Genomic DNA, 25,324 nt, shown 5'->3' with positions numbered 1-25,324 from the left:
CGTAGGCTGCCAAAATTCTAGTTGCTTAAACTAAGTTCACACTGCTTACATGCCCTGCAGAGAATGCTCGCCTCGTGCCAGTCTGAGCGTAAACCATGAATTCACTGCGCTTGCGAACCCCGATGGTTTCTGCATTGATGTTCGGCATCCACGTACCCACGAGCGAGCACATCCTTCTTCACCGGCACCGCAGAGATACAAACAGAATTCTCAGCTGGAATAAACCTGAATTGAGTGAGAAGCCAATTATTATTTAGTTTAACACGTAGGCTTCCGCGACCAATATTATTAATAATAAACATTTTTGGGTTGGATCGCGTTAATTTTATTAACGTGTCGTAACCCTCCACCACCCGACACGGCCAATCAATAAAAAAGTGTAACGTTGACAAAAGACAAATAGTTAATTACTTTAGCCCACCGGTGTGTTGAAGAGTTAATCCACAACATTTACAATTTTTGAGTACGACGTTTCGCTGGTAATTACTTCCAGCATCATCGGGCAATGTTGCCAGAATAGTGAAGCCCTCACTTGCTCCCGGTCTTAAATAGAGCAGCAGGGTGACGTCATCTTTTAACCCATTCAGGTGCAGTGATTTGAGGGGGGGGTATTGTAATTATATCATAGATTAGTAAGCAGTCAATAGTTATGATGAGTAATGAGTTGTAGATTAGTAATTAGTTGTAATATGTATCATTATGATTAGTAATCAGTTGTAAATTAGTAATTATTTTTAATGTGTGTTATTCAATAACGTAACCCAATTATTATACCCAAGCAGGTCCAGAGATCAGAAGGGGGTGGAGGGGGTGAGATGGTTATTGTAATTATATACTAAGTTAGTAATCAGTTAATTAGTATGTGTTCCCCTATGAGGAGTTGTAATATGTATTATTTAATAATATGCTTCCAGGCCGCACTAAGCCTGCAGCTGTATTTCCCTCAATTTCAATGGATTCTCTAATTAGTCTTTGCCAGTAATAATTAGTTTTACACAACACTTCAACGTTATCAAAATCAATTGACTGTCCTTGTTGGCAAGCATTGGTGGCCAGGCCCGAGAGCGTCAATTCGCTCCAGCTGAGAGCCTGGTTTCACCACGGGTGGCTAGAGCCCAGAGGTTATAAGTCTGCGCGTCTTCTGTGCCGGTCCGGTATCGGTGCCGCGTATTCGGCCCCTAAGGCACCGAGCCCAATCGCCATCCGCTCTCCTGTTTAAACGTCGATGCCCTCTCTTTTCCCCATCTGCCATCCCCCCCCTCCCCCGTCTCCCAGGACGCTAAGGTTCCTCTTCGGCTGCCTGCAGAAGTCCGTGCAGGAGAAGTGGCCGGCGAACGAAACCATGCGCACGCGCGTCGTCAGGTATGTGGAGGGGGCCTGGGATGGCAACGGCCCCGTGACCTTGGGTGCCAGTAGGTCAGCCGCTCGAGCGGCGAGCGTGATGTCTCACTTATGTTTTGCTCGTTTACCCACGAAAGGCCTCGATGAGTCTCAAGACTCTTTTTCAGGAGGGTACTGCCAAGTTTTTGCAGTCGGGGGCACGATGCTGCTGTTGCTGCTGCTGTGTGATCCCAATTGAGTAATTTGCAGGTGATTTTTTTTCTTGCACTCGTTTTGGTCCAGTTTTTCAGTGACGCTGTGTGGTTATGTTTATCTTTGGGAGGAAACTGGAGAGAACATCCAAACTTCACACAGGAAGGCTCCCGAGTCGGGAATCAAACCCAAGGCCTCTTTGTTCGGAGGCGCAATTGTTACCGCTGGGTCACAGTGGCAGAGCATGTTTAACACGAGCCCTGTCCACTTTTCTCCCTATTGCTAGTCCAGCGCATGGGCCCTCTGGCCCAATGGGCTCCGGTGCAGTTGCACGGCCTGCACTCTCGGTAGCTACACGACCAATGGGCCGACTGTTCAAGGCAACTACAATCATTGTAAAGTGTATGTGTGTGTAGCGGCATAGTGGTTAGCGCAACCGCACTAGGGATCTGACACCCTGATTTAAATTCCCGGCCATGGATAACATCGGTGGTGGAGATTTGAATCGGTCCTGTGCCTTCCCTAGGTCGACTCGGCCTGAAACGAATACCTCATTCGTTGTGTAAACATCAGCCCTGGGGAGACGAACACATCCAGGCATTTTCCAGGCCACACCCACCCTCTTGTGCGTCATGCTGTGACCCTTAGAGTTGTAAGTTTATTTGATTTAACCATTTGCAAGGGTGACCTGGGACAGTATTCGACCAGAAGGGGGCCGACGATTGCCATCTGTGATCCCACTTGAGTGACTAGCAGTGTCATTTTCGGGTTTTGGCATATTTGGAGTCTGACGCCGGCGTGCATCGGCCTGCTCTTCCGAATGACGTCACGGGATCTTTGAGGTCCACTTTGAAGCAGACTGCGTGTGGTGTTATGGTTATTACAGCCGCAGTTGTAGGTGCTCGCTAACTTCACTTGCCCCAACAGTCTATTAATGCTAGACAGGGAACTTTGTCTTTGTGTGTGTGTGCACAGCGGATTTGTGTTCCTGAGACTCATCTGCCCGGCGATCCTCACACCCAAAGCTTTCGGCATCATCTCCGGTACGGACCGCTGCTCCACAATGACGGTGCCACTCGTGGGCAGACCGTCTTACAGACGGGGGTCGTGTGACAGTGAGACCTGACGCTGGTCCTCGCGAAACACTCGCCACTCCGCTGAGCCTGATCACTTACAGACCCCACACTCACCAGATACTCACCTCTCAGCTGACCTCCGTCACTAACAGACACAACTCACGCACACTCACCAAATACTCGCCACTCACAGACACTCACCACTAACAGACATTAAAAAAGTAAGCACAAAGTCAGCGCAAAGCACTTGACTATACGCATACCAGTCGAGTGTTATTCACTTCTGCTATGTGTCTAAATGCAAGCTAATCTCACGGTGCAGTACCGAGAGAGGGAGAGGAAGTCGGTGATGGAGGACACGAGGAAGGTATCCAGTCAGGACTGGAACAGGGACAGGGAGTTGCCAGCACGGATGACTGGGGGGGGAAGGGAGCTTTAAACGCGTGTGTAAACACGTGGAGAACGGTAGCGTCGTGATTAGCGCGCTGCACTACAAACCTGGCGACCTAAGATGGATGTCCACTCATGGTCAACATCAGTGACGAATATCTGAACCAGTCCTGGGTCTCCCCTAGGCTGACTCAGCCTCAAACGAGTACCTGGTGCGATATATATAACATCGCCACTTGGGAGACAAAAGGCAGCCGGCCGTAGTCCTGGCCACCCACCCCTTTGTGTGCCGTGCCTGGCTTCATAGGAGGTACCGACCAACAGCGCCTGCCCCAGCATTCTGTTAAGGCTACGCGGGGCATCTTTGTCTTTGTTTGCAGACCCCCCATCTCCTACAGCCGTCCGCACTCTCCTCCTCGCCGCCAAGTCCCTTCAGAACCTCGCCAACCTCGTCGAGTTTGGAGCCAAGGTACAGCTCCTTAACAGGCGCTTGCCGACGACGCTGGCCACACACGCGCCGTCGCGCGGCGTGGGCAGTGCTAACTCCGGGGAGATCACCGCAGCCGAGCGCGTGCTTTGTCCTGGCAGCCCCACCTCCTGCACGCGTGTGCCGTGCCGGCCTTAACGCACGGCCCGTAATGTCGCTCCACTGCCGTGCGGGTGATTGGGTGTGTTTGACCTTCATCACGCTGGTCACCACCGGTTGGTGAAGGTCGGATGTGGGAGGGTTACAGGGCAACAATGGATTTTGCTGCACTGCTGCCCACGGTAACCGATAACACTTGTGTCTTTTGTGCATGGTGGTCGCCAATCCAAGCACTATCCAGGCCCAACCCTGCTTAACATCCGAAATCTGATGTGATCCAGTGCAATTTGGCTGATGTGGTCATAGGCCGGCCTTAATAGGGCCTTGCCTAACCGCACTTGCCTCCTACAGCCTGTGTCGGGGAGTGGCGGTGCAGTGGTTAGCGTTGCACTGCGCAACGAATCAAACGACCCGAATTCCATTCCCACTCATGGCCAATAAGTGACGGCGAATATTTGAAACGGTCCTGGGCCCTCTTCCCCTTGGTCGGCTCGCCCTCAAATGAGTACCTGGTGGGGGTGTGCAAACATCATCGGGCGTGGTGCTGCCACCCACTCCCTCATGCCCCGTGCCGGCGTTCATAGGTGCCCGCTGACGGCACTTGCCCCGACAGTCTGTTCAAAGCCACACGGGGGATCTTTGTCTTTGCGTGCAGGAGGCGTACATGGAGGGCGTTAACCCGTTCATCAAGCACAACCGCCAACGGATGGTCACCTTCCTGGACAAACTCGCGGTAACCATCGTGATTGTGCTCCTGTAGCGACGACGATGATGATGACGGGGATGTCGATGATGACAACGACGATGATAATAATAACAATTATAACGGCACTGACGACGATCATGACGATGACGACGATGATTCGTTTAGAGTGTAGCTCTCTAACGCAGTGAGCGGCCCTCAGTAGCGCTGTTGATGGTGCTCCGATTGGCGGTGTTGGCGCTGCTGTTGACGTTAATACCGACGTTGGTGATGCTGCTGTTAGCTGATGTTGCTATTGTTGCCAATCATGCTGTTGGTGCTGCTGCTGCTGATGATGACGATGATGCAGTCATTGAGGCCGATGCCATTGTTGCCGCTGGTGCTGCGGTATGCAGAATGTGCAGGAGTTGTGCGATTCCCCGGAGCACTTCAAGACGGACGTGTCGCGCGACCTCGCGGCGCTGCACAATGTCTGCGTGTGCCACCTGGACGAGTTGCGTACGCTGAGCAACGAGCGCGGAGTGCAGCAGGTGAGACGCACGCACACGTAGACAGGTGGCCTCACCATGGCGCTTGTGCCAGGCTAGGTTCACTTTGAGTTCATACGAAGCGTGGAAGGCTCACTGGTAGGAGTTCACGGGTGCCATAGGTTGACTGGACATGTGGGAAAATACTGGACATCTGTGTAAAGGCGCTTTATAACTCATCGGATCCCTCCGGTATAAATAAATATTCTCATTCTGACTGAGATGACTGGCAGATGCACCACCTGTGCTCCCCACTGTGTTGTGCATAGGCAGTCGGGGGCGATGCTGCTTTGTGTAATATTAATTGACTCTTCGAATGACGTCAAGGAATCTTGAACGTCCACTGCGAGCGAAGCAGACGTATGTACATTATGTTGAACCTCTTTTGTGCACCTCTTTTAACCTACCATGCTAATCGAAAGTGCAGATGGCGCGTGGTTAGTATCTTACGGTTGATGCAGACCGCATTGTTAACCAGGGCCACCCGCCGCATGCGAACCACGAAACGCTCTGCCGCTGGGCCCCGTCACCGTGACCACGTAGACGCTCGCCAACGGCGCTTCGCCCCGCGCTGTCTCGGCGGCTAAGCGGGGGGGTGGTGGGTGACCTCCACCTTTGTGTGTGCGAGTGCAGCACGCGTTGAAGAAGCTGCTGGCCATCACGGAGATGCTGCAGCAGAAGCAGAATCATTATCTGTCCATGGGCGGGCAGGTCAGGTAGCCTCCGGTGGTGTCCTCCTGCACAACCAGCTCAGCCTCGGCAGACCCAGCCCATCCATCGCCTTCGCTCTAATTTATTTTACTCCACCTCGGTTTTAACGCGTCGTCGTTTATACGTATATTTTTTTCTCCATCCCCCCCCCCATTCGCATACTCGACAGCGCAACGACCGAGGTCTCCTCCTGCCAATCACAGCCTGCAACGTGTAATTTATAGCTCAAACATACTCGACTCTCTCTCTCTGATGGTTTTTTTTTTACGTCGATTTATAAATATGTGTATACTTCGTAAAATTTTTGTATCATGTTTATTATTATTCCCGTCGACGTCTCTGCTCCGCAATCGTTTTCTCCGCTCGTTTTTTTCCTTCATTCGGCCGATCGTCGGCGGCCGAGCCCGGCGGGTTTCCCCCCCCCCCCCGTGTGCCCTGGCGTCACACTCGTCCAATCGCAAGCCGACTTCCGGGCTACTTGACCGTACCCCCCCCCCCCCGCCACTTTCGTCCAATCCAATGGTGTGGCCCAATCCGGCAGCCGCACTCTCTCTCTGTCTCTCTGATTCCTGCGGAATCGTAAATTCTGCCGCGGAGGATGGACTAAGAGCGTGCACACGTGTTGCGTGTCACCTCCTGCCTCCCGCTGGCTCGTGGTTCATTGAGTTAATTGCTGCGGATTTTGTTTGGGTTGGCACTTGCACCCCTCCCCCCCACCCGACTGCGTGTTTTTATTTGCGAACGGTGGCGGCGACTTTGACGACGTTCTGAAGAGCGAGGAATAATTATAATCGATGCATTAATGAGATATGATGGGGTGGGTACCAGGTGTGGGGGAGGTGAGGAGAAGGGGTGGGTGTAGGGGAGGGGTAGATGGGGTTAATGGGATAATTAGTAGGGGTCATCACCGGTTAGGTAAGTGGGGGTGGGGTTTGAATAAATAAATTAGTGATCAGCTAACACTATGCAAAATTACGTGTGGAAAACACACGCAAGCAACAGCCACCATCGCACGGACGAACGGATGGATCACCGGAGGGACATACAGATTACCAGACGGATCACCGGACGGATTACCATACAGACGGACAGATGATCACCGAACGGACCGACAGAATGCCGGACGGATCGCCGTACGGATCGCTGGGCACGCAGGGCGCATGGTCGCGGAGCTGCCTCGCCGGCGCTCCGCGGCGTGAGCGAGCGGCCCCAAGCGTCACCGGCTACACGCCTGGCGAGTGAGTGGCTCAACAGCCGACCCAACTGCCACTGGCTGCTCAATCTGACGAACCGCTCGGGCGGTTTTACCCGGCGGTTCGCCAACCTTTTCTGGACACGCGGACCGCAGCCAACCAATCGTGCTGTGAAATGCCATGAAAACTATTAACTTGCTTTTTGTTGAGCGTTCTAAATAGTCGTGCCATGGGCAGTCGAACACGCGGTGCTTTTTGTGAAGGGGAATCGGAGTTTAAATCCCTAGTGGTTTGCACGACGCCGGTTGGGGGAAACCCGCTTGGCATGACTGCTGGCCATGAAATCTGGTCGCGTGTTCGTTGCGCAACAGCCACGGGCCGTCGAGTCAGGGCGGCGTGGCGAGTTTTAAAAGAGAGATTTTTATTCTTTTGGGTCTTTCTTTTCTCGGGGCGGGGGCCGGTGATTCCGCGCAGCACGTCCAGGGCGGCCGGCCGGCAACTCGTGACCCGCGTGGCAAGGTGCTAAAGCCACCACCGGGTTGAGCCGAGCCGAACGAGCGAGTCTCCGGGATCCCGTGTGCCGGGCACACTCACACACACTCTCACTAATGAAGACATCACAACAAAAACAGGGTTTCTAAATGCTGGTGCGGTCGTCATTTAGGCTGCGATTTCTTAATTCCGATGTTCTCTAATAAATGTCGATAAGCACAAGGCTGCATGGTAATAGTTCCGCACGCTCTCTCTTGTGTTGGAGCAACTGGGGGGGGGGGGGGCAGATTGTCTGGCGAGCCTGCAGCCCCCGGGACATGCGCGTGCTGACTTGTTCCCCCTCCACCCTGTGGGAGTTCTGAGGAGTCGTGAGCGCAGCGTTTTGCTGTCGTGCACAGGGAAGGCAAAAGAAGCCGAAAAATGGCTAACAAAAAAAACATTGACGATCGTTGGCTTCCCAGCAAGCGCGTGCTTGATCTCTGGTGCGTTGTCTCAAAGGAAACGTTCATCCGTACGCATCCCGAGATACCGGACCCGGTGTCCCGTGCCGGGGGTGCGGTGGCGTTGGGTGTCTTTCTGGATTCCCGTCCACGCCGGCGTCTGCTCTGCTCCCCGTTCCGCGATGTCCTCCCTCGTCGCACCCCAAAGTTCAACCACCCACCGCCGTTGCGGTCGCGTCGCCTCTTCCTTGTCGCCCGCGCCTCTCGAGATACAGTTTTCCACTACGTGCACTTAACTATAGAAACAAAAAAAACTTTCAAAAATTGCAAAAGCAAACAAAAAAAAATGTAACCGTTGCCACCACCACCACCGCGCACCCTCATTGCTGTCTCCTTACTCCAAAAGTGCGACGCCGCGTCTCGCCGGTGCCATCTGTAATTCGCCCGTTGCTCCCAATGCTCGCGTTATTTCCCGTGTCACGTTCCTGCCGTCACCACCGGCTTCACAGTTTTCTTCTTCGATGATGATGATGATGTTACCGTCGTTTAATACTTAAGAGCCGTGACGAACGGGCGGCAGAATCGGCCGAAAGTTGTAGTTTAAAACTGACGACGTTTTTCTTTTTGTACACGACATGTATCAAATGAATAAATGCTGTTTGTTGTTGGAATAAACAATGCCAAATATGTACATAAATCTTCGCCGGTTTGCAGCATGGTTCATTTGACACGAAAACCACCGTGCTTTGTCGCATCGCCACGCTGCTAATAAGCGCACCGCGTGGATTAATGCGTGGATTCATGTCGCATCTGCTTTTGTTTTTGACGGATGCGATGAGAGTCGCGGCTATTGTTACGGTTCCGCTTTTTTGTTCCAGGAAAGCCTCGCCGAGTCGCATGACTACTTTTCTTTCAGTAGGAGGCGACGGTTGCTCGATTTTTGACAAACTGGGGGGGCATGTCCAGCTGTCTAAGCTGGCCTGCTGTTCCCGTGTGATGGAAGTGCCGTCGTGAAACAGTCGTCGTGAAACCGAGTCGTCGTGAAACAGTCGTAAAAACGAGTCGTGCGCCCAGCCGTCGCTCACCGCGGATTCCCCTCTTGGGCGGTGGTTCTCATTCCGGGGGGGGGGGCGGGTACACGAGGTGATTTATAAACGTGTGAAATTATATCATACGCGAGAGTCATTGGTGAATAATCACGTATGGATCTGCAAATGGAAAATAAGTACGGGAAAATGTCAATTCATACGCCACCCTAGAACGATCCAAAGGATCTTTACAAAACTCATTGATCTTTTAACAAAGTGGTTTCCAAGAGTAACCAGCGAGCAAATGACGTCACGCACGCAGAGCGTCCCGTTAGTGGTATTTGCTGGTGAGGCTCTAGCTCACAAAACGGGCAATTGGTTCAAATATTGGCGTTCATTATTCACGTCTCGTTCTCGGGACCATGTTAGGTCGGGCAATGCGGTACTCTGTTTAAACGAAATTCAACGCGGGGGGGGGGGCTATAGCCAAACAAGGGTTGAGAAACCACTGCTGTGGAATACTCTGTCATGCTCTTTGGGTTAAAACGTCCTGACCTCGCCTGTGGCGTAACGTGAAAACCAAGGATCGTTCTATACACGGCATCCATGCGAATTACGTATATGTCAACCACTTATCAGTGCCTACCTTAACACAGACCAATTCGAACATTATTGGTCACCCCGTGCCCCTTATGAATCTCAACGTTCATCCTACAAAGTGTCGTCACAAGGGAGAAACACGGACACATTATGGGGGTTTTTGCCCGTATCGAAACGGCTGTACGCCGTGTGGACCTAAAAACTCAATTTCCCTGCACAAGAATACGGGGTTCTAAACCACGTGGGCTGACACGGAGTGGCATCTCTACGACCGCCGGCAAGGAACCACAGACCGAGCTGCCAGGCGGCGTGGAATGGCGCTCACTACGAGTTCGGAGTTGACGTCCACCCACAGTTTATACAGGAAGCGGGAACTGCTGATGCGTCCTCTGGGAGTCTATGGGGGTGGGCGAGAGCGGTCGGGACCCCCTGGAGGCAGCGTGGGATTATTATTTATTATTTTATACCATCTGGTTGCGATTCTCACGCAGTGTCTTAACGCAGTGTCCGGCTATCCGGGGGTTTTGTTCTCTCTAGGAGCCGGAAATCATCCCGTGGGCGGCCGGGGGGTCACAGCGGGGAGCTGCGGATCGTGCGATGGATGTTGGTCAGTTCGTGCAGAGCTGAAACTCCCGGGACGGAGTTGCGGAAAGCTCTGCACGAACTGCACGCCCCGGCGCCAAGGCTCTTTGTGCTGTTCTCGACCTCGTGCCGCTCGTGCCGCTCGTCACCGGCGGGAGGTTCGTGAAGGACTCTGCGTCTGGGCAGTTGAAGGCGCAGTCGCCCTCACAACAACGAGCGGAGCGCCGGGCGGCTAAAACGCAGCGAGGTGGCGCGGTGCGGACCACAGGCGGTGCATCATCTGCCTGCCATCTTAGTCCAACCCCCATGGTGCCTGCTGGGTCTGTCTCGTGACCTCCTGCCGGCAGCGAGCCTTCGACACTTCACGTGATAGCCTCAGGGTGCACCTGGCCTGGCACAGGCGGCGCGGTGAGGTCACCGCCACTTCGTGATGGATGTCGGCTGTTGTTGGTGATGGTGACTGGGAACTGTAGGTCGGCCAGGGATGAGTGAGCGAACGAGCGAATGCAGCAGACACCCTCGCCACAGTCGCCTTGCAGTCCACCCTTCCAACGTCCCCCGCGTCTCTTGAGTGTCGGTGCGGAGTGAATGAAGTGAACGCAGCCATCACGATGGCACTGACGTTCCACCTCCGATTAGCACGGTTGGCTACGTACGGCGCGAAAAAAGTTCAACGCACACGTGTCTCGTAACGCCACCGCACAGTGATCACTCCTCGCGCTCGAAGAGAGAGGCAGAGATGGGGGAGGCGCCAGGGGGAGGAACCTTGCCCAAGGTGCGCGGTCCTACGTGTATCAAGGTGTTTATCGCCCGAGTAATGAGTGGCTCGTGCACGTGGGGAGGGAACCAGAGCACCCGGTGAAAACCACACGCGTCCCAGGAGGCGACGCTCCATCCCATGAAGATGGAACAGATGGCGATTAGTCCGCATTTTTTATGCATTTTCGCTCACAACATCTGCGTGTGATGCACCGACCCCTCGCTGTTGTCTCCACGTCGTGCAGGCCACGTGCAGCGAAGCGACTGGTGAAGACTGCCTGACGTCAGTCGGACTCGTGCATTTCAAAGTCCAACTCATAAGCGTTACATCTCGCACGAGTAACTCTTGTGGCATGTTCCAAAGGCATTTAACAACAACAACGGGTTAACGTTAACCTATACCCCCCCCCCATCCCGATGTGTAACAACAGCCACTTGGATATTCGATCGCTCGGCGCGGCAATTCCTTGCTCCACGAGAGGGGGGCTCGCGTGACCCCACCCCTCCCCCACGTGTCAATGTTCATGCGCCCTTCGCCGAAGTCGTTTTTTGGTCTCGCCAACCGCACTCACTGGGTCTGGGTTTGGGGAAGTCGCAAGTTCCGTGGCGGAGAGAGAGACAGAGCCACAACTCGTGGGGTTACTTCGGTCCCGTGCTCCGTGCGAGTGGACACCACGGGGAGTGACGGAGCTCCACGGGGAGTGACGGAGCTCCACGAGGAGTGACGGAGCTCCACGTTGAGTGACGGAGCTCCACGAGGAGTGACGGAGCTCCACGGTGAGTGACGGGACCCCACGGGGAGTGACGGAGTTCCACGGGGAGTGACGGAGCTCCACGGGGAGTGACGGAGCTCCACGTTGAGTGACGGAGCTCCACATCCAGCACCTCCGCTGGAGTTTCCTCCAAGCAGTGACCGGATACGTTCAGAGGTGAGGACGTGGAGCGGTGGAGAGACACTCTCCAGTCGGAGTTCCACGGTGCGCAGAGACGTGACGTTCATCACTCCCAACTCCGGTCTCTCCCGGTGAGCGGATATTCGGAGACGCGGGTCTCAGCCCCGCACAGATGGCGTTAGGGATAGGAGATAGTTTTGGGATAGGGTGAGAGATGAGGTTAGGGGATAGTGTTTGGCATAGGTTGAGAGATAGGGATAGGGGATAGTGTTTGGCATAGGGTGAGATATGAATAGGGGATAGTGTTTGGCATAGGGTGAGAGATGAGGTTAGGGGATAGTGTTGGGATAGGGTGAGAGATGAGGTTAGGGGATAGGGTGAGAGATATGAATAGGGGATAGTGTTTGGCATAGGGTGAGAGATGTGAATAGGGGATTGTGTTTGGCATAGGGTGAGAGATGAGGTTAGGGGATAGTGTTGGGAAAGGGATGATAGTGGGTCGGGTTCAGTGCGGAATTGCGGGCGGGTTACGTGGAGTGGCTGGGGTGCGCGTGACAGCGTGTTAGGTCGGGGCTGAGTGTGCCACCAAACGGCTTCTGCTGATCACTTCCCAAATGACGACGCCGCCGTCGCCACCGCCGCGAGCGATTCGAACGGGGGGCGGACGATAACCCTGACCCGCAGCGGCGTTAACCAGGGCGGGCCGCCGGGCTCCAACCGCGAACCTGCGCAGCTGCTGCTGGAGCCGCGTCGTGGGACAGACGGTGGCCCTCGCAGACAGAGTCGGCCCCGGGGGGGGGGATGCAATGTGGGGGGCCCCCAACGCCTTCAAACTAAAGCGGGAGTATTACATCTGACACCGTCACCAGCACCACCAGAGTGCGGGGCCCGGGGCGTGTACCCTCGGGGCGGCTGTGGCTTCCTTCCAGCATTCGCGTTCACGCGCCACGTGGAGCCATCAAAGGGGGAAGAGCCGAGCTGTGTGCTTTTAGTTGTTCTTCCCCTCTCTCCACCACCCGATCACTTTTTTCTTATCGCAACGCCAGAAATAGCAGCCACACGATCCATGAGCGGAATTTCCTCAAATTGGCCAACGCCCCGTGACTGTCTCTGAGCGTCACCACCGCTGTCCCCCGCGCCCCTCTCTGTCTCCCCACGCCACTGCTCCGGTCACCCCCGGGGCCGCCCCCCTGGAAAAATATCTGCGGTGCTTGTGCAGTGACATAGAATGGATGACTACGGCGCGTAGCGCTGGTGACTGACTGGTCGAGAGCGAGATCGTGGTTGGAGTCGCCCGGTCTACCAGCAGGGCAGGTGATGACTGGCAGTGAAGGGCATTTGAGGATACAGCAGCCGGTCTGCCAGTCGGGCACGTGATAGGCACGGATGTCGGGTACAGGTGACAGAGGGGACACGTGCGACAGAGCCCAGAACCTTCTGGTAGGTTCCAGAAGGGGGCGTGGCCGACGGCGGAGCCAGGCCACGCTGGGGAGGATAAAAGGGAGGCCCTGAGACTGGGTCGGGGCTGTCTGCGGTTTGGGAATGGAGCCGTCGTCTTCGTCCCCGTCTTCACCTCCTCATCGGTGTTGGGTCAGGCAGAGTGCCGGCTGACCTGACCCGTATATAGTTATCCCCTATACTGTGGAACGTGTCGAATAAACGTGAATACCTCCTACTGTTAGTGTCTCTGAAGTGACTCATTACACTTGTAATCTGCTAAGGCTACACGGGGGGTCTTTGTCTTTGTAAGGGCAGCGGTGGTGCGCTACGAACCCGGCGGCCGAGTTCGATCCTCGCTCACAACCACCAACACCCAGTGACGATTATCTGAACCTGTGTCTGGCCATCCTCCCCTAGGTCGACTCGGCCTCAAATGAGTAACCTGGGTTCGGTGTGTAAACATCGCCACCTGGGGGAGACAAAGGCGGACGGGCGTGGTTGCTGGCCACCCACCCCCCCTCATGTGCCAGTTTCGGCCTTCATAGGTGCTACTCGCTAACAGCACTTGCCCCTACAGTCTGTGACAGGCTACACGGGGGATCTTTGTCTTTGCATGTAGAACATTTTAAAATAAAAATATATAATATGCGACATTTCGGGCATTAGCTCTTCCCTTTTTTTCAAAGCATCGTCGTGAATCGAGGGGCAGTGGAGAGAGTGGATGATATAACTATTTTTTACAAAAATAAAACTACAAACTTTTTTTTATTTTACCAGGTAAGGCCCCCGCTGAGCTACGTAGTAGCTGCTTTTGACAAGCGACCTGGGCATCACAAACGAGAGCTCAACCACGTGGCGGGATCTTTGTCGTAACGTCGTTTGGCAATGTATAGCAGCAGCCCAAACACTCTGAACGGGTGATGATGTTGATTCCAAATGTGGAGGGGAAAACCGGAGGACCCGGAGAAAAATCCACGCGACCACGGGAAGAAAGAGACACAATATACAAACTCCAAATATACAGCAGCAGGCGTCAGGGTCGGGATCGAACCCCCGACCTCCTGTGTACCAGGCGAGGGCGTTAACATCTCAGGCTGCTCCTGTCACACCGTGGGGGCGGCCCTGATGACAATTACAATCATTACAAATGTGTGTCCCTGATGACAGCTAAAGCCGTGCTCACGGTCTCGCCCTCATCCCTGTCTGGAATCGTGTACTTTGTACAGTGCTGTATGTGCACGTCTATGTATATGTACTGTAGTACTGTATACAGTACTGTCTGTGCTACGTTGTAAATACAGTACTACTACTACAGTACTGTATTTACAGAACGGCGTATACTGTATACACTGTATGCCCGACACATTGTATACAGTACATACAGTGCGGTGTGTGCAGGTGGTCCACGTTTACTGTATAACAGTACACTATACTGTATGTACAGTCGATAATCGATTATCCAGCGGCTTCGGTTGGGAGTGGGTGCCGGGTTTTGAAAAACGTCGAATAATCAATAAATCAATCGTCATTATTATTTAAAATCGTCACCGCGCACGTGTGCGTGATGACGTCGCCCGCATCCCCACAGCGTTGAGCCGGGCTCGTGCGCGATGACGTCACACAGCCCCCACCCACCCCCCTCCAGCCTGGCCGTGGATCGATCGATGCTCGTAAATAACAAACGACGATATATTTATTTATTTTATACACACACATATACAGTATTACATTCGTTCATTCTACAGCCTCACAAGTATAGAATAGAAATAAGATAAGCAGGCCAATGTATTCCTTCTCCGGATAAATAAAAAAATAATCAAACATTTTGTTTCTTTGTATTGTACACATCCCAATCAGCCGCACGCTTCTCTTGCGAATTGCATCGTAGCAGCAGCGGCAGCGGCATTGACTCATAAGCGGCAGTCTCTGGAGCGGTGGGTTTCGACCCACGGGGTCTCATCAGCAGAGCGGGCGGGGCTTGCTGCCAAGACGATGCCGCACACAGAGGGGGCGAAGCCACAACTCAGAAATCTGTGACATTGGCCCGGAGGAATCCGCTGAGCCGTGAAGCTCTTTTAGCTACAGCTGTGATCGCGAGTTGCAGGAGCCGTGGAGGAGGAGACGCGGTGGCTGTGAAGTCGAGAGAGACGGGGAGAGACGGGGAGAGGAGATACTGCGAGATAATACTTCATCAGACGAGAGAGAGAGACACTGAGGTTGTGGTGGCAGATTGGAACCGACGAACACACGGGGAGAGAGAGAGATGGAGAGAGCGAGAGACGGCGATAAGGGGACACAGATGCTGGAGAGAGCCAAAGAGACACCGGCTGAGAGGGGGAGAGCGAAATAACAGAGAGGGCGGTGAGGAGCGATCAAAGGCAGAGTGGAGAGTCGGAGAGAGACGGAGAAGATGAAAAGGAAACACGGCAGCGAGGGTGCAGGGAGAGGCGTGGGGAGAGAGAGATTGCTGACAAGTTGGGAGAGTACGGAGAGAGAGAGAGGCAACAACAAGAGCTAAATTAGAGAGGGAGGGAGAGCTAATTTAGAGAGGGAGAGGTAATTTAGAGAGGGAGGGAGAGCTAATTTAGAGAGGGAGGGAGAGCTAAATTAGAGAGGGAGAGCTAAATTAGAGAGGAGGGAGAGCTAATTTAGAGAGGGATGGAGAGCTAATTTAGAGAGGGAGAGGTAATTTAGAGAGGCAGGGAGAGCTAAATTAGAGAGGGAGAGGTAATTTTGAGAGGCAGAGAGAGCTAATTTAGAGAGACAGGGAGAGCTAATTTAGAGAGGCAGGGAGAGCTAATTTAGAGAGACAGGGAGAGCTAATTTAGAGAGGCAGGGAGAGCTAATTTAGAGAGACAGGGAGAGCTAATTTAGAGAGACAGGGAGAGCTAATTTAGAGAGACAGGGAGAGCTAATTTAGAGAGGCAGGGAGAGCTAATTTAGAGAGACAGGGAGAGCTAATTTAGAGAGACAGGGAGAGCTAATTTAGAGAGACAGGGAGAGCTAATTTAGAGAGGGAGGGAGAGCTAAATTAGAGAGACAGGGAGAGCTAATTTAGAGAGACAGGGAGAGCTAATTTAGAGAGACAGGGAGAGCTAATTTAGAGAGACAGGGAGAGCTAAATTAGAGAGGCAGGGAGAGCTAAATTAGAGAGACAGGGAGAGCTAAATTAGAGAGACAGGGAGAGCTAATTTAGAGAGGGAGGGAGAGCTAATTTATAGAGACAGGGAGAGCTAATTTAGAGAGGGAGGGAGAGCTAAATTAGAGAGGCAGGGAGAGCTAAATTAGAGAGGCAGGGAGAGCTAAATTAGAGAGGGAGGGAGAGCTAATTTATAGAGACAGGGAGAGCTAATTTAGAGAGGGAGGGAGAGCTAAATTAGAGAGGAGGGAGAGCTAAATTAGAGAGGGAGGGAGAGCTAATTTAGAGAGACAGGGAGAGCTAAATTAGAAAGACAGGGAGAGCTAAATTAGAGAGCCAGGGAGAGCTAAATTAGAGAGGGAGGGAGAGCTAAATTAGAGAGACAGGGAGAGCTAATTTATAGAGACAGGGAGAGCTAATTTAGAGAGGGAGGGAGAGCTAAATTAGAGAGACAGGGAGAGCTAATTTAGAGAGGGAGGGAGAGCTAAATTAGAGAGGGAGGGAGAGCTAAATTAGAGAGGGAGGGAGAGCTAAATTAGAGAGGCAGGGAGAGCTAAATTAGAGAGGGAGGGAGAGCTAAATTAGAGAGGGAGGGAGAGCTAAATTAGAGAGACAGGGAGAGCTAATTTAGAGAGGGAGGGAGAGCTAAATTAGAGAGGGAGGGAGAGCTAATTTAGAGAGACAGGGAGAGCTAAATTAAAGAGGGAGGGAGAGCTAAATTAGAGAGGCAGGGAGAGCTAATTTAGAGAGGGAGGGAGAGCTAATTTAGAGAGGAGGGAGAGCTAATTTAGAGAGGGAGGGAGAGCTAAATTAGAGAGGCAGGGAGAGCTAATTTAGAGAGGGAGGGAGAGCTAAATTAGAGAGGAGGGAGAGCTAATTTAGAGAGGGAGGGAGAGCTAAATTAGAGAGGCAGGGAGAGCTAATTTAGAGAGGGAGGGAGAGCTAAATTAGAGAGGCAGGGAGAGCTAATTTAGAGAGGGAGGGAGAGCTAAATTAGAGAGGCAGGGAGAGCTAAATTAGAGAGGGAGGGAGAGCTAAATTAGAGAGGGAGGGAGAGCTAAATTAGAGAGACAGGGAGAGCTAATTTAGAGAGACAGGGAGAGCTAAATTAGAGAGGGAGAGCTAAATTAGAGAGGCAGGGAGAGCTAAATTAGAGAGGAGGGAGAGCTAATTTAGAGAGGGAGGGAGAGCTAAATTAGAGAGGCAGGGAGAGCTAATTTAGAGAGGGAGGGAGAGCTAAATTAGAGAGGCAGGGAGAGCTAAATTAGAGAGGGAGGGAGAGCTAAATTAGAGAGGGAGGGAGAGCTAAATTAGAGAAACAGGGAGAGCTAATTTAGAGAGGGAGGGAGAGCTAAATTAGAGAGGGAGGGAGAGCTAAATTAGAGAGACAGGGAGAGCTAAATTAGAGAGGGAGGGAGAGCTAAATTAGAGAGGCAGGGAGAGCTAAATTAGAGAGGAGGGAGAGCTAATTTAGAGAGGGAGGGAGAGCTAATTTAGAGAGGGAGGGAGAGATAATTTAGAGAGACAGGGAGAGCTAATTTAGAGAGGGAGGGAGAGCTAAATTATAGAGGCAGGGAGAGCTAATTTAGAGAGACAGGGAGAGCTAAATTAGAGAGGAGGGAGAGCTAAATTAGAGAGGCAGGGAGAGCTAATTTAGAGAGGAGGGAGAGCTAAATTAGAGAGGAGGGAGAGCTAATTTAGAGAGGGAGGGAGAGCTAAATTAGAGAGGAGGGAGAGCTAATTTAGAGAGACAGGGAGAGCTAATTTAGAGAGACAGGGAGAGCTAAATTAGAGAGGGAGGGAGAGCTAAATTGGAGAGGCAGGGAGAGCTAATTTAGAGAGGAGGGAGAGCTAATTTAGAGAGGGAGGGAGAGCTAAATTAGAGAGGAGGGAGAGCTAATTTAGAGAGGGAGGGAGAGCTAATTTAGAGAGGAGGGAGAGCTAATTTAGAGAGACAGGGAGAGCTAAATTAGAGAGGAGGGAGAGCTAATTTAGAGAGGGAGGGAGAGCTAAATTAGAGAGGCAGGGAGAGCTAATTTAGAGAGGCAGGGAGAGCTCACGAGACAGAGGGCGAATAAAAGCTGGGGGCAGACAGAGAGTGCGGCAGGGGGAGTGAGACAGAGAAGGGCAGGGAGAGTAAGAGGGGGGGGTAGGGGGTGGGGGTAAGGGGGGGGGGCATCATTAGGGGAGCAGGGAGAGTGCAACTCGCGTGGAGAGTCCCCGGGGGGGGGGGGGGCTGCTGCTGCTGCCTCGAGAACGCCACAAAGACAAAGATCCCCGTATAGCCTTTGTCAGGGTGTTGGGGCAAGTGCTGTTAGAGAGCTCGGCTCTGCAGGGCTGGCAGGGAGCATCTTCGAGGGGACGTGATAGTGGTGGGGGTGGCCAGCACCACACCCTCACCACCCCTCACCAGACCCCCACCCTCACCACACGCTCACCAGACCCCCACCCTCACCACACGCTCACCAGACCCCCACCCTCACCACACGCTCACCAGGCCCCCACCCTCACCACACGCTCACCAGACCCCCACCCTCACCACACGCTCACCAGACCCACACCCTCCTCACCACACTCTCACCAGACCCCCACCCTCACCACACGCTCACCAGACCCCCACCCTCACCACACCCTCACCAGACCCCCACCCTCACCACACGCTCACCACACCCCCACCCTCACCACACCCACACCCTCCTCACCACACTCTCACCAGACCCCCACCCTCACCACACCCTCACCAGACCCACACCCTCCTCACCACACTCTCACCAGACCCCCACCCTCACCACACGCTCACCACACCCCCACCCTCACCACACCCACACCCTCCTCACCACACCCTCACCAGACCCCCACCCTCACCACACCCTCACCAGACCCACACCCTCCTCACCACACTCTCACCAGACCCCCACCCTCACCACACGCTCACCAGACCCCCACCCTCACCACACGCTCACCAGACCCACACCCTCCTCACCACACTCTCACCAGACCCCCACCCTCACCACACGCTCACCAGACCCCCACCCTCACCACACCCTCACCACACCCACACCCTCCTCACCACACGCTCACCACACCCTCACCACACCCACACCCTCCTCACCACACTCTCACCAGACCCCCACCCTCACCACGCCCTCACCAGGCCCCCACCCTCACCACACCCTCACCAGACCCACACCCTCCTCACCACACTCTCACCAGACCCCCACCCTCACCACACGCTCACCAGACCCAAACCCTCACCACACGCTCACCAGACCCACACCCTCACCACACCCTCACCACACCCTCACCACACGCTCACCACACCCCCACCCTCACCACACCCACACCCTCCTCACCACACTCTCACCAGACCCCCACCCTCACCACATCCTCACCAGACCCACACCCTCCTCACCACACTCTCACCAGACCCCCACCCTCACCACACGCTCACCACACCCCCACCCTCACCACACCCACACCCTCCTCACCACGCCCTCACCAGACCCCCACCCTCACCACACCCTCACCAGACCCACACCCTCCTCACCACACTCTCACCAGACCCCCACCCTCACCACACGCTCACCAGACCCACACCCTCACCACACGCTCACCAGACCCACACCCTCACCACACCCTCACCACACCCTCACCACCCCTCACCAGACCCCCACCCTCACCACACCCTCACCACCCCTCACCACACCCTCACCAGACCCCCACCCTCACCACACGCTCACCAGACCATCACCAGACCCCCACCCTCACCACACCCTCAACACCCCTCACCACACCCTCACCAGACCCCCACCCTCACCACACGCTCACCAGACCATCACCAGACCCCCACCCTCACCACACCCTCAACACACCCCCACCCTCACCACACTCTCACCAGACCCCCACCCTCACCACACGCTCACCAGACCATCACCAGACCCCCACCCTCACCACACCCTCACCAGACCCTCACCCTCACCAGACCCCCACCCTCACCTCACCCTCACCACACCCACACCCTCCTCACCACACCCTCACCACACCCCCACCACACCCCCACCCTCACCACACCCACACCCTCCTCACCACACCCTCACCACACCCCACCAGACTCACACCAGACCCACCCCCTCACCACACCCTCACCACACCCTCCTCACCAGACCCACTCACAATCACACCCGCCCAGCACGGCCATTCCTCTCTCCCCCTCGTCTCCCTCTCGCCTCCCCCGTGTCCGTAAGGCGAGCGGGCGGGCGGGCGCCGTGGCCTTCCCTCCGTGGCCTTCCCCCCCCCACCCCCCCGTGGCCTTCCCCCCACGGACGAGCGCTTCCCGCGGGCCGGCGGCCACTGGGGGGGGTGTGGGGGGGGGCTCATCTCGCAGAGATGGCAGCGGCGGGCAAGTGGGCGTGAGAGAGCGTGTGTGTGTGTCGTGTGTGTGTCTGTGTGTCTGTGCGTGTGTGTGTATGTGTGTCTGTGTGTGTGTCTGTGTGTGTCTTTGTGTGTGTGTCTGTCCTGTGTCTGTGCGTGTGTCTTTGTGTGTGTCTGTGCGTGTGTGTGTGTCTGTCCTGTGTGTGTCTGTCCTGTGTGTGTGTCTGTGTGTGTCTTTGTCGTGTGTGTGTTTGTGCGTGTGTCTATGTATGTGTCTGTGTGTGTGTCTGTGCGTGTCTTTGTGTGTGTCTATGTGTGTCTTTGTGTGTGTGTGTCTTTGTGTGTGTCTGTCGTGTGTGTGTTTGTGCGTGTGTCTATGTCTGTGCGTGTCTTTGTGTGTGTCTGTGTGCGTGTGTCTGTGTGTGTGTCTGTGTGTGTGTGTCTGTGCGTGTGTCTGTGTATGTGTGTCTGTGCGTGTGTCTGTGTGCGTGTGTCTGTGTGTGTGTATGTGTGTGTGTGTGTCTGTGCGTGTGTCTGTGTGTGCGTGTGTCTGTGCGTGTGTCTATGTGTGTGTCTGTGTGTGTGTGTCTGTGTGTGTGTGTCTGTGTGTGTGTCTTTGTCTGTGTGTGTGTCTGTGTGTGCGGTGTAGTGGTTAGCGCGCTGCGCTACGAACCCCGCGAGACCCGAGTTCCATTCCCGCTCGCGCCCCTGATTTCAGCGGCCAATATCTGAACCCGCCGCGCTCCGAGAGGTCAAACACACATCAGCACCGCTGGGGATACAAAGGTGGCCGGGCGTTGTACTATCCGCCCCACCGACCCATCGGTGCGACTCGCTCACCAGCACTTGCCCCAGCAGTCCGTTAAGGGCTATACGGGTGACCTCTGTCTTTACGTTCGCATCTTTGCAGAGCGCCTCCTCGTGTGCACGTGGGTGACCCACTGAGGCTGCCCTCACTGCGCGTGGCGATCTCGCCGCATGACGACGCCGACGACGCCGTCTCGCGACTCGTCGTCGTCCGCTCTCCTCTGGCCGTAGCGAGGCTCGCGTGGTCGCCCCGTGGCTCATTACCGGAGGGGAAACAGCGTTAGCAGCAGCAGCATCTCGGGTGTCCCTGACAGATGCCTCCCTTCTGACTCCCCCCCCCTTCCTCCCTCCTCCTCCTGCTCCTCCCCGTCGTTATTTTGTTTGAAACCATTCGCACATCTGCCGCGCACTCCTGGGCGGTGTGGCCTTGCGGCTCCCGCGCCGACCCATTGCGGCAGCAGCAGCGGCAGCAGCAGCGCGCCCACAGCTCCCCCGCTCCGTGGCTCTCGGCCGTCGGAGCCTCCCGGCCCCGCGGCTCTCGGTCTTGAGGACGCCGCCGTGCGAGGCGTGAGCCCTGACCCCCCCCCCCCCCGGGGGCGAGCCCCGCGGCGGGAGCGGAGCGAGAGATCGTAGCTGAAGACCCCGTCGGGCGAGGGGCGGCCACACCCTCGGAGCGGGGAGAGAGAGAATCCCCGCGTCCGCCGACATCGCAGCCGCTGCTGGACCCAGGGACCTGCGCGGATTCCAGGGCGCGCTCGGCAGCCCGGCGGGCTGGGCACGCCGGCAGGGGACGAGACCGAGCGTGAGTTTGGACGGCGGGAGAGGAGGACGCTTCTGCCGGGTGGGAGCGGTGGGATCGGGATTTTTTTTGTTCGGTGGGTCGGCACCTCTCGGTCGGGCGGTGAGCGAGACGCGGTGAGGATCGGGGTCCGGTTTCGTCGTCGTGCCCGATGCGGGTCGCCATCGCCGCCCGTCTAAGCGCAGGGTCTGAGAGGTCCCGCGGAGGGCGGTGAACGCGATCGATCGACGCGCGGATAAAAGAAAATTATCTGAAGCCAAGAGATGTTGAAGAAGAGCCGGCCTCTGAATTGATGTTGCATGTTCAGCCGCGAGTTCAAACTGGCGTTCAAGTGTAAAGAGGCCTGCCTGTGCACCCGCGGGCCGTGTCTGTGCCGATTTGAGATCCATATAACGACCCTGACGATCTCGGAGACCTGCTAGTGGCTTAGTGACCAATTAAAGAGACGAGCAAGACGACTGGGAGCCTCTCTGGGCAGGGCAAGAGGCCACCTGGGTTTAAATAATCATCCAGCACGAAGGCGATCGTGACGTCTCGGCTGCCCGTACGCTCTTGGGAACTCGTCCTTGTGGCTTGTGGAGAAGGAACTCCGTCGTCGCAGTCACCGCCGCTCACGCTGCGCCCTTCAAGTGGCGGCGCCTCGAGGTGGCAACGCGCGCGTGACGGCCGCGGTCGGACGGCTTCACGGTCCCGCACGCTTGGCCGTCCGTGCCGAGTTCTCTCTGACGAAGGCGACCGTGGGAAAATATTAAGATTTTCAAATTTTCTGAAATTTCTGGCCATCGGTTTTACGGGACCGAGTGCGACGACGTCCGTCACGCGTCGCGCGTGAAAAAATATCGACGAGCCGAGCGGGAAGATTCATCAACTCCAACGAAAAGCATCTCTTGGCCGTCCTTCGTCTCGCTGAGATAAACACCGCGGGTTTCTGGGCACTCCGGCCCCGCGATGCGCTCGTCCAGCTTCCCACGCGGCGCGAGCGGAGGCCGCGTCGTTTAGGCCACGTGCGGACCCCGCAATCGTCGCTGCGAGCACAAAGCCCCGTCCCGGGCGACGGTCATTGCCACCGCTCCGGCTCCAAATGCTCCACCGGCCCAAGTACAGCCGCTTCCGTAACGACTCCGTGACCTCGGCGGACGAGCGGACGAGCGGCGGGGCCGCCCGCGACGGCCCCGCGCCGCTCGCCGCTTGCCCAGAGATGGACGGCGGCGGCGGCGGCGGCTCCGCCGGCCCAGGACCGTTACCCGGACACGGCGCCGCTCCCGCGATCGTGGCCGCTCCGGCCTCCTTCCCGGATTGCTCGCCTCCGCCCATCGCGGTCCACGCCGGCGGCGCCGACAAAGGGTTCGACGACCCCGACGACGACGACGAAGAAGAAGACTCGGAAAGCTTCAAGGACAACGGCGACTACCTGACGCAGTGCAGCGACACGGACGAGGACGGCGTGGAGGCCGCCGGCGCTGGCGGCGGCGGCGCCGCGGGCCAGCTCTGCGGCCTCCTGCCGCGCGTCAAGCTCCCCGGTCCGGCCGCGCTCTCCGAGGCGGCGGCGGGCGGCCGCGGCGGCGCGCCGGCGGGGGCCTCGCCGGGTGGGGGAGGGGAGGTGGGGGCGAGCGCGGGCCCCAGGGGGAACGATGACGGAGCGACGCGACCCACGGACGCGGTAACACCACCTCCACCCCACCTCCACCACCTCCACCACCTCCACCACCTCCACCACACCCACCCCACCCACTCCCCCTTGACGCGGCCGCGCCGGCCACTCTCCGCGCTCATCCACAAGCGGCACACGATCTGAGGGATGACGGTCGAATCGGTGGTAGGGGCAAATCTCAGTCTCAGGCCGCCCAGCCTCCAACTCCCATCGTCCACTCCGTCTCTCTTATTGACCTCTGTTTATGTGCCATGAAAAAGGTTAATTTCCCAAAACATCACGGATTTTAAATACAGGGTGCTTCAAAAAAAATGTTAACACTTACATGGGAATATCGTATTTTAATGGAAAAATTGCGGATAATACACTGTAACATGATAACAAATGTATGTTGATAGCTTCAAAAAGTCAAAGAGTCTCCACTTGTTCGCAATAATTGTCAACGCGTGCCTGGAATCTTCTCCAGGTGGTCTCCAAAGCCGGAGGCACATTTCTCGTGGTCTTGTTGCAAATTCTCGGAAGTGTTCACATTTTTTTGAAGCACCCTGTGTATATGTTTTTTTAAGGCCACGAGTGCGTTGGGTTTTTGTTCCATCTCAAGTGAGACCTGGATATCGTGTTGGGGTTAGGGTTATGGTTGGGGTTAGACTTCATGAATATTCACAAGTATAACTCTCCTCCTCCGTGGTCGAAAAGCCCAAACGCCTTCTCTGACACCGCTGGGATTTTCGATCCGAACTCTGAAAAGTTTGACCCCAAAAAAACGAGTGAACGACGAAATCCCATGATGTGACCTCACGAACTTTAACAACACAAAACTGCTCCCCCCGCTTCCACTCGTTGTGATTGTGGTGTTGGGGGTTGCGGTGGTGGTGGTAGTAGTGGTGTTTGTGGTGCCAATTTTGGACCAAATTGGCAAAAATTTCAAAAACATAACCCACAGAATTACTCAATCGAAATGTGCATGACAAATCATCGCCTGCCACCCCCTCCAATTCCGCAAAACTTTACCGTGCGCAACACTTGCCAGGACCCTCCTGAGAGAAAAGTGTCGGGACGCGGTGAGGCTCTCCCTGGGTAGCTGGGTAGACAAGCACGCCATTTGAAAAATTCCAACTCCCCTGCCCCTCGGATCAAATCGTCGCGAGCGAGGGTGCGCCAATGTCTGCGGCAGTCAAGTCACGGCGACGTGCGTGACATCGGCAGCGTTCGTGAAAATTTTGAGAGAAAATATTTGTCATAAATATTTATGACAATTGGATTCAAGTTGCACGATTAAAGGTCACGTCGTTGAGACGAGCCAATTTCCACTTCCAACTTTCACCTCCGTGCGGAAGAGAACGACCGTGGAAGTTGTCATCACGGAACTACTTCTGAGGTCACCTCAATCGGGCCGTATCCACACGGGCTGGCGATGTGCATTTTGCCACGCGCCCTTCTAGGCCGCGGGCGTGTTGGGTCGGGTCACGTGGCTATCGAACCTCTGCTTTTTGTGGCCATTGGAGCCGAAATTAAAATGCTAAAAAGTATATACATATATTACAGTCCACGTTTCGGGCAATGACCCCTTGTTCCTGGATGACGGGGGATCGGTGAACGGGCCG

General features: G+C 55.3%; 2 protein-coding genes across 4 annotated transcripts in view; both read left to right on the top strand.

The window, feature by feature from the left end:
• RASA1 (RAS p21 protein activator 1) overlaps positions 1–6,374 on the top strand; it is a 42,268-nt gene extending 35,894 nt beyond the window's left edge. For both annotated transcript variants that reach the window (XM_078612481.1, XM_078612480.1), the window contains 6 exons: positions 1,276–1,362; positions 2,509–2,576; positions 3,380–3,468; positions 4,241–4,318; positions 4,684–4,818; positions 5,449–6,374. In XM_078612481.1, coding sequence (XP_078468607.1) covers positions 1,276–1,362; positions 2,509–2,576; positions 3,380–3,468; positions 4,241–4,318; positions 4,684–4,818; positions 5,449–5,535 — 544 coding nt within the window. In that variant the 3' untranslated portion in view covers positions 5,536–6,374. The remainder of the gene's footprint in view (positions 1–1,275; positions 1,363–2,508; positions 2,577–3,379; positions 3,469–4,240; positions 4,319–4,683; positions 4,819–5,448) is intronic.
• A 3,561-nt stretch (positions 6,375–9,935) lies between these two features.
• LOC144731440 (SHC-transforming protein 1-like) overlaps positions 9,936–25,324 on the top strand; it is a 35,054-nt gene continuing 19,665 nt past the window's right edge. Inside the window, exon 1 of one of the 2 annotated variants that reach the window (XM_078612479.1) lies at positions 9,936–11,644. The gene's annotated coding sequence lies outside the window, so the exon portion shown is untranslated. The remainder of the gene's footprint in view (positions 11,645–25,324) is intronic. The other variant, XM_078612478.1, reaches the window with a different exon arrangement.

The sequence above is a fragment of the Lampetra planeri genome, chromosome 39, assembly GCF_965212315.1.
Source record: "Lampetra planeri chromosome 39, kcLamPlan1.2.h2, whole genome shotgun sequence".
In the NCBI taxonomy this organism is placed as follows: Eukaryota; Metazoa; Chordata; class Hyperoartia; order Petromyzontiformes; family Petromyzontidae; genus Lampetra; species Lampetra planeri.
Note: the sequence above shows the minus strand (reverse complement) of the source record. Positions and strands in the feature narration are given on the sequence as shown.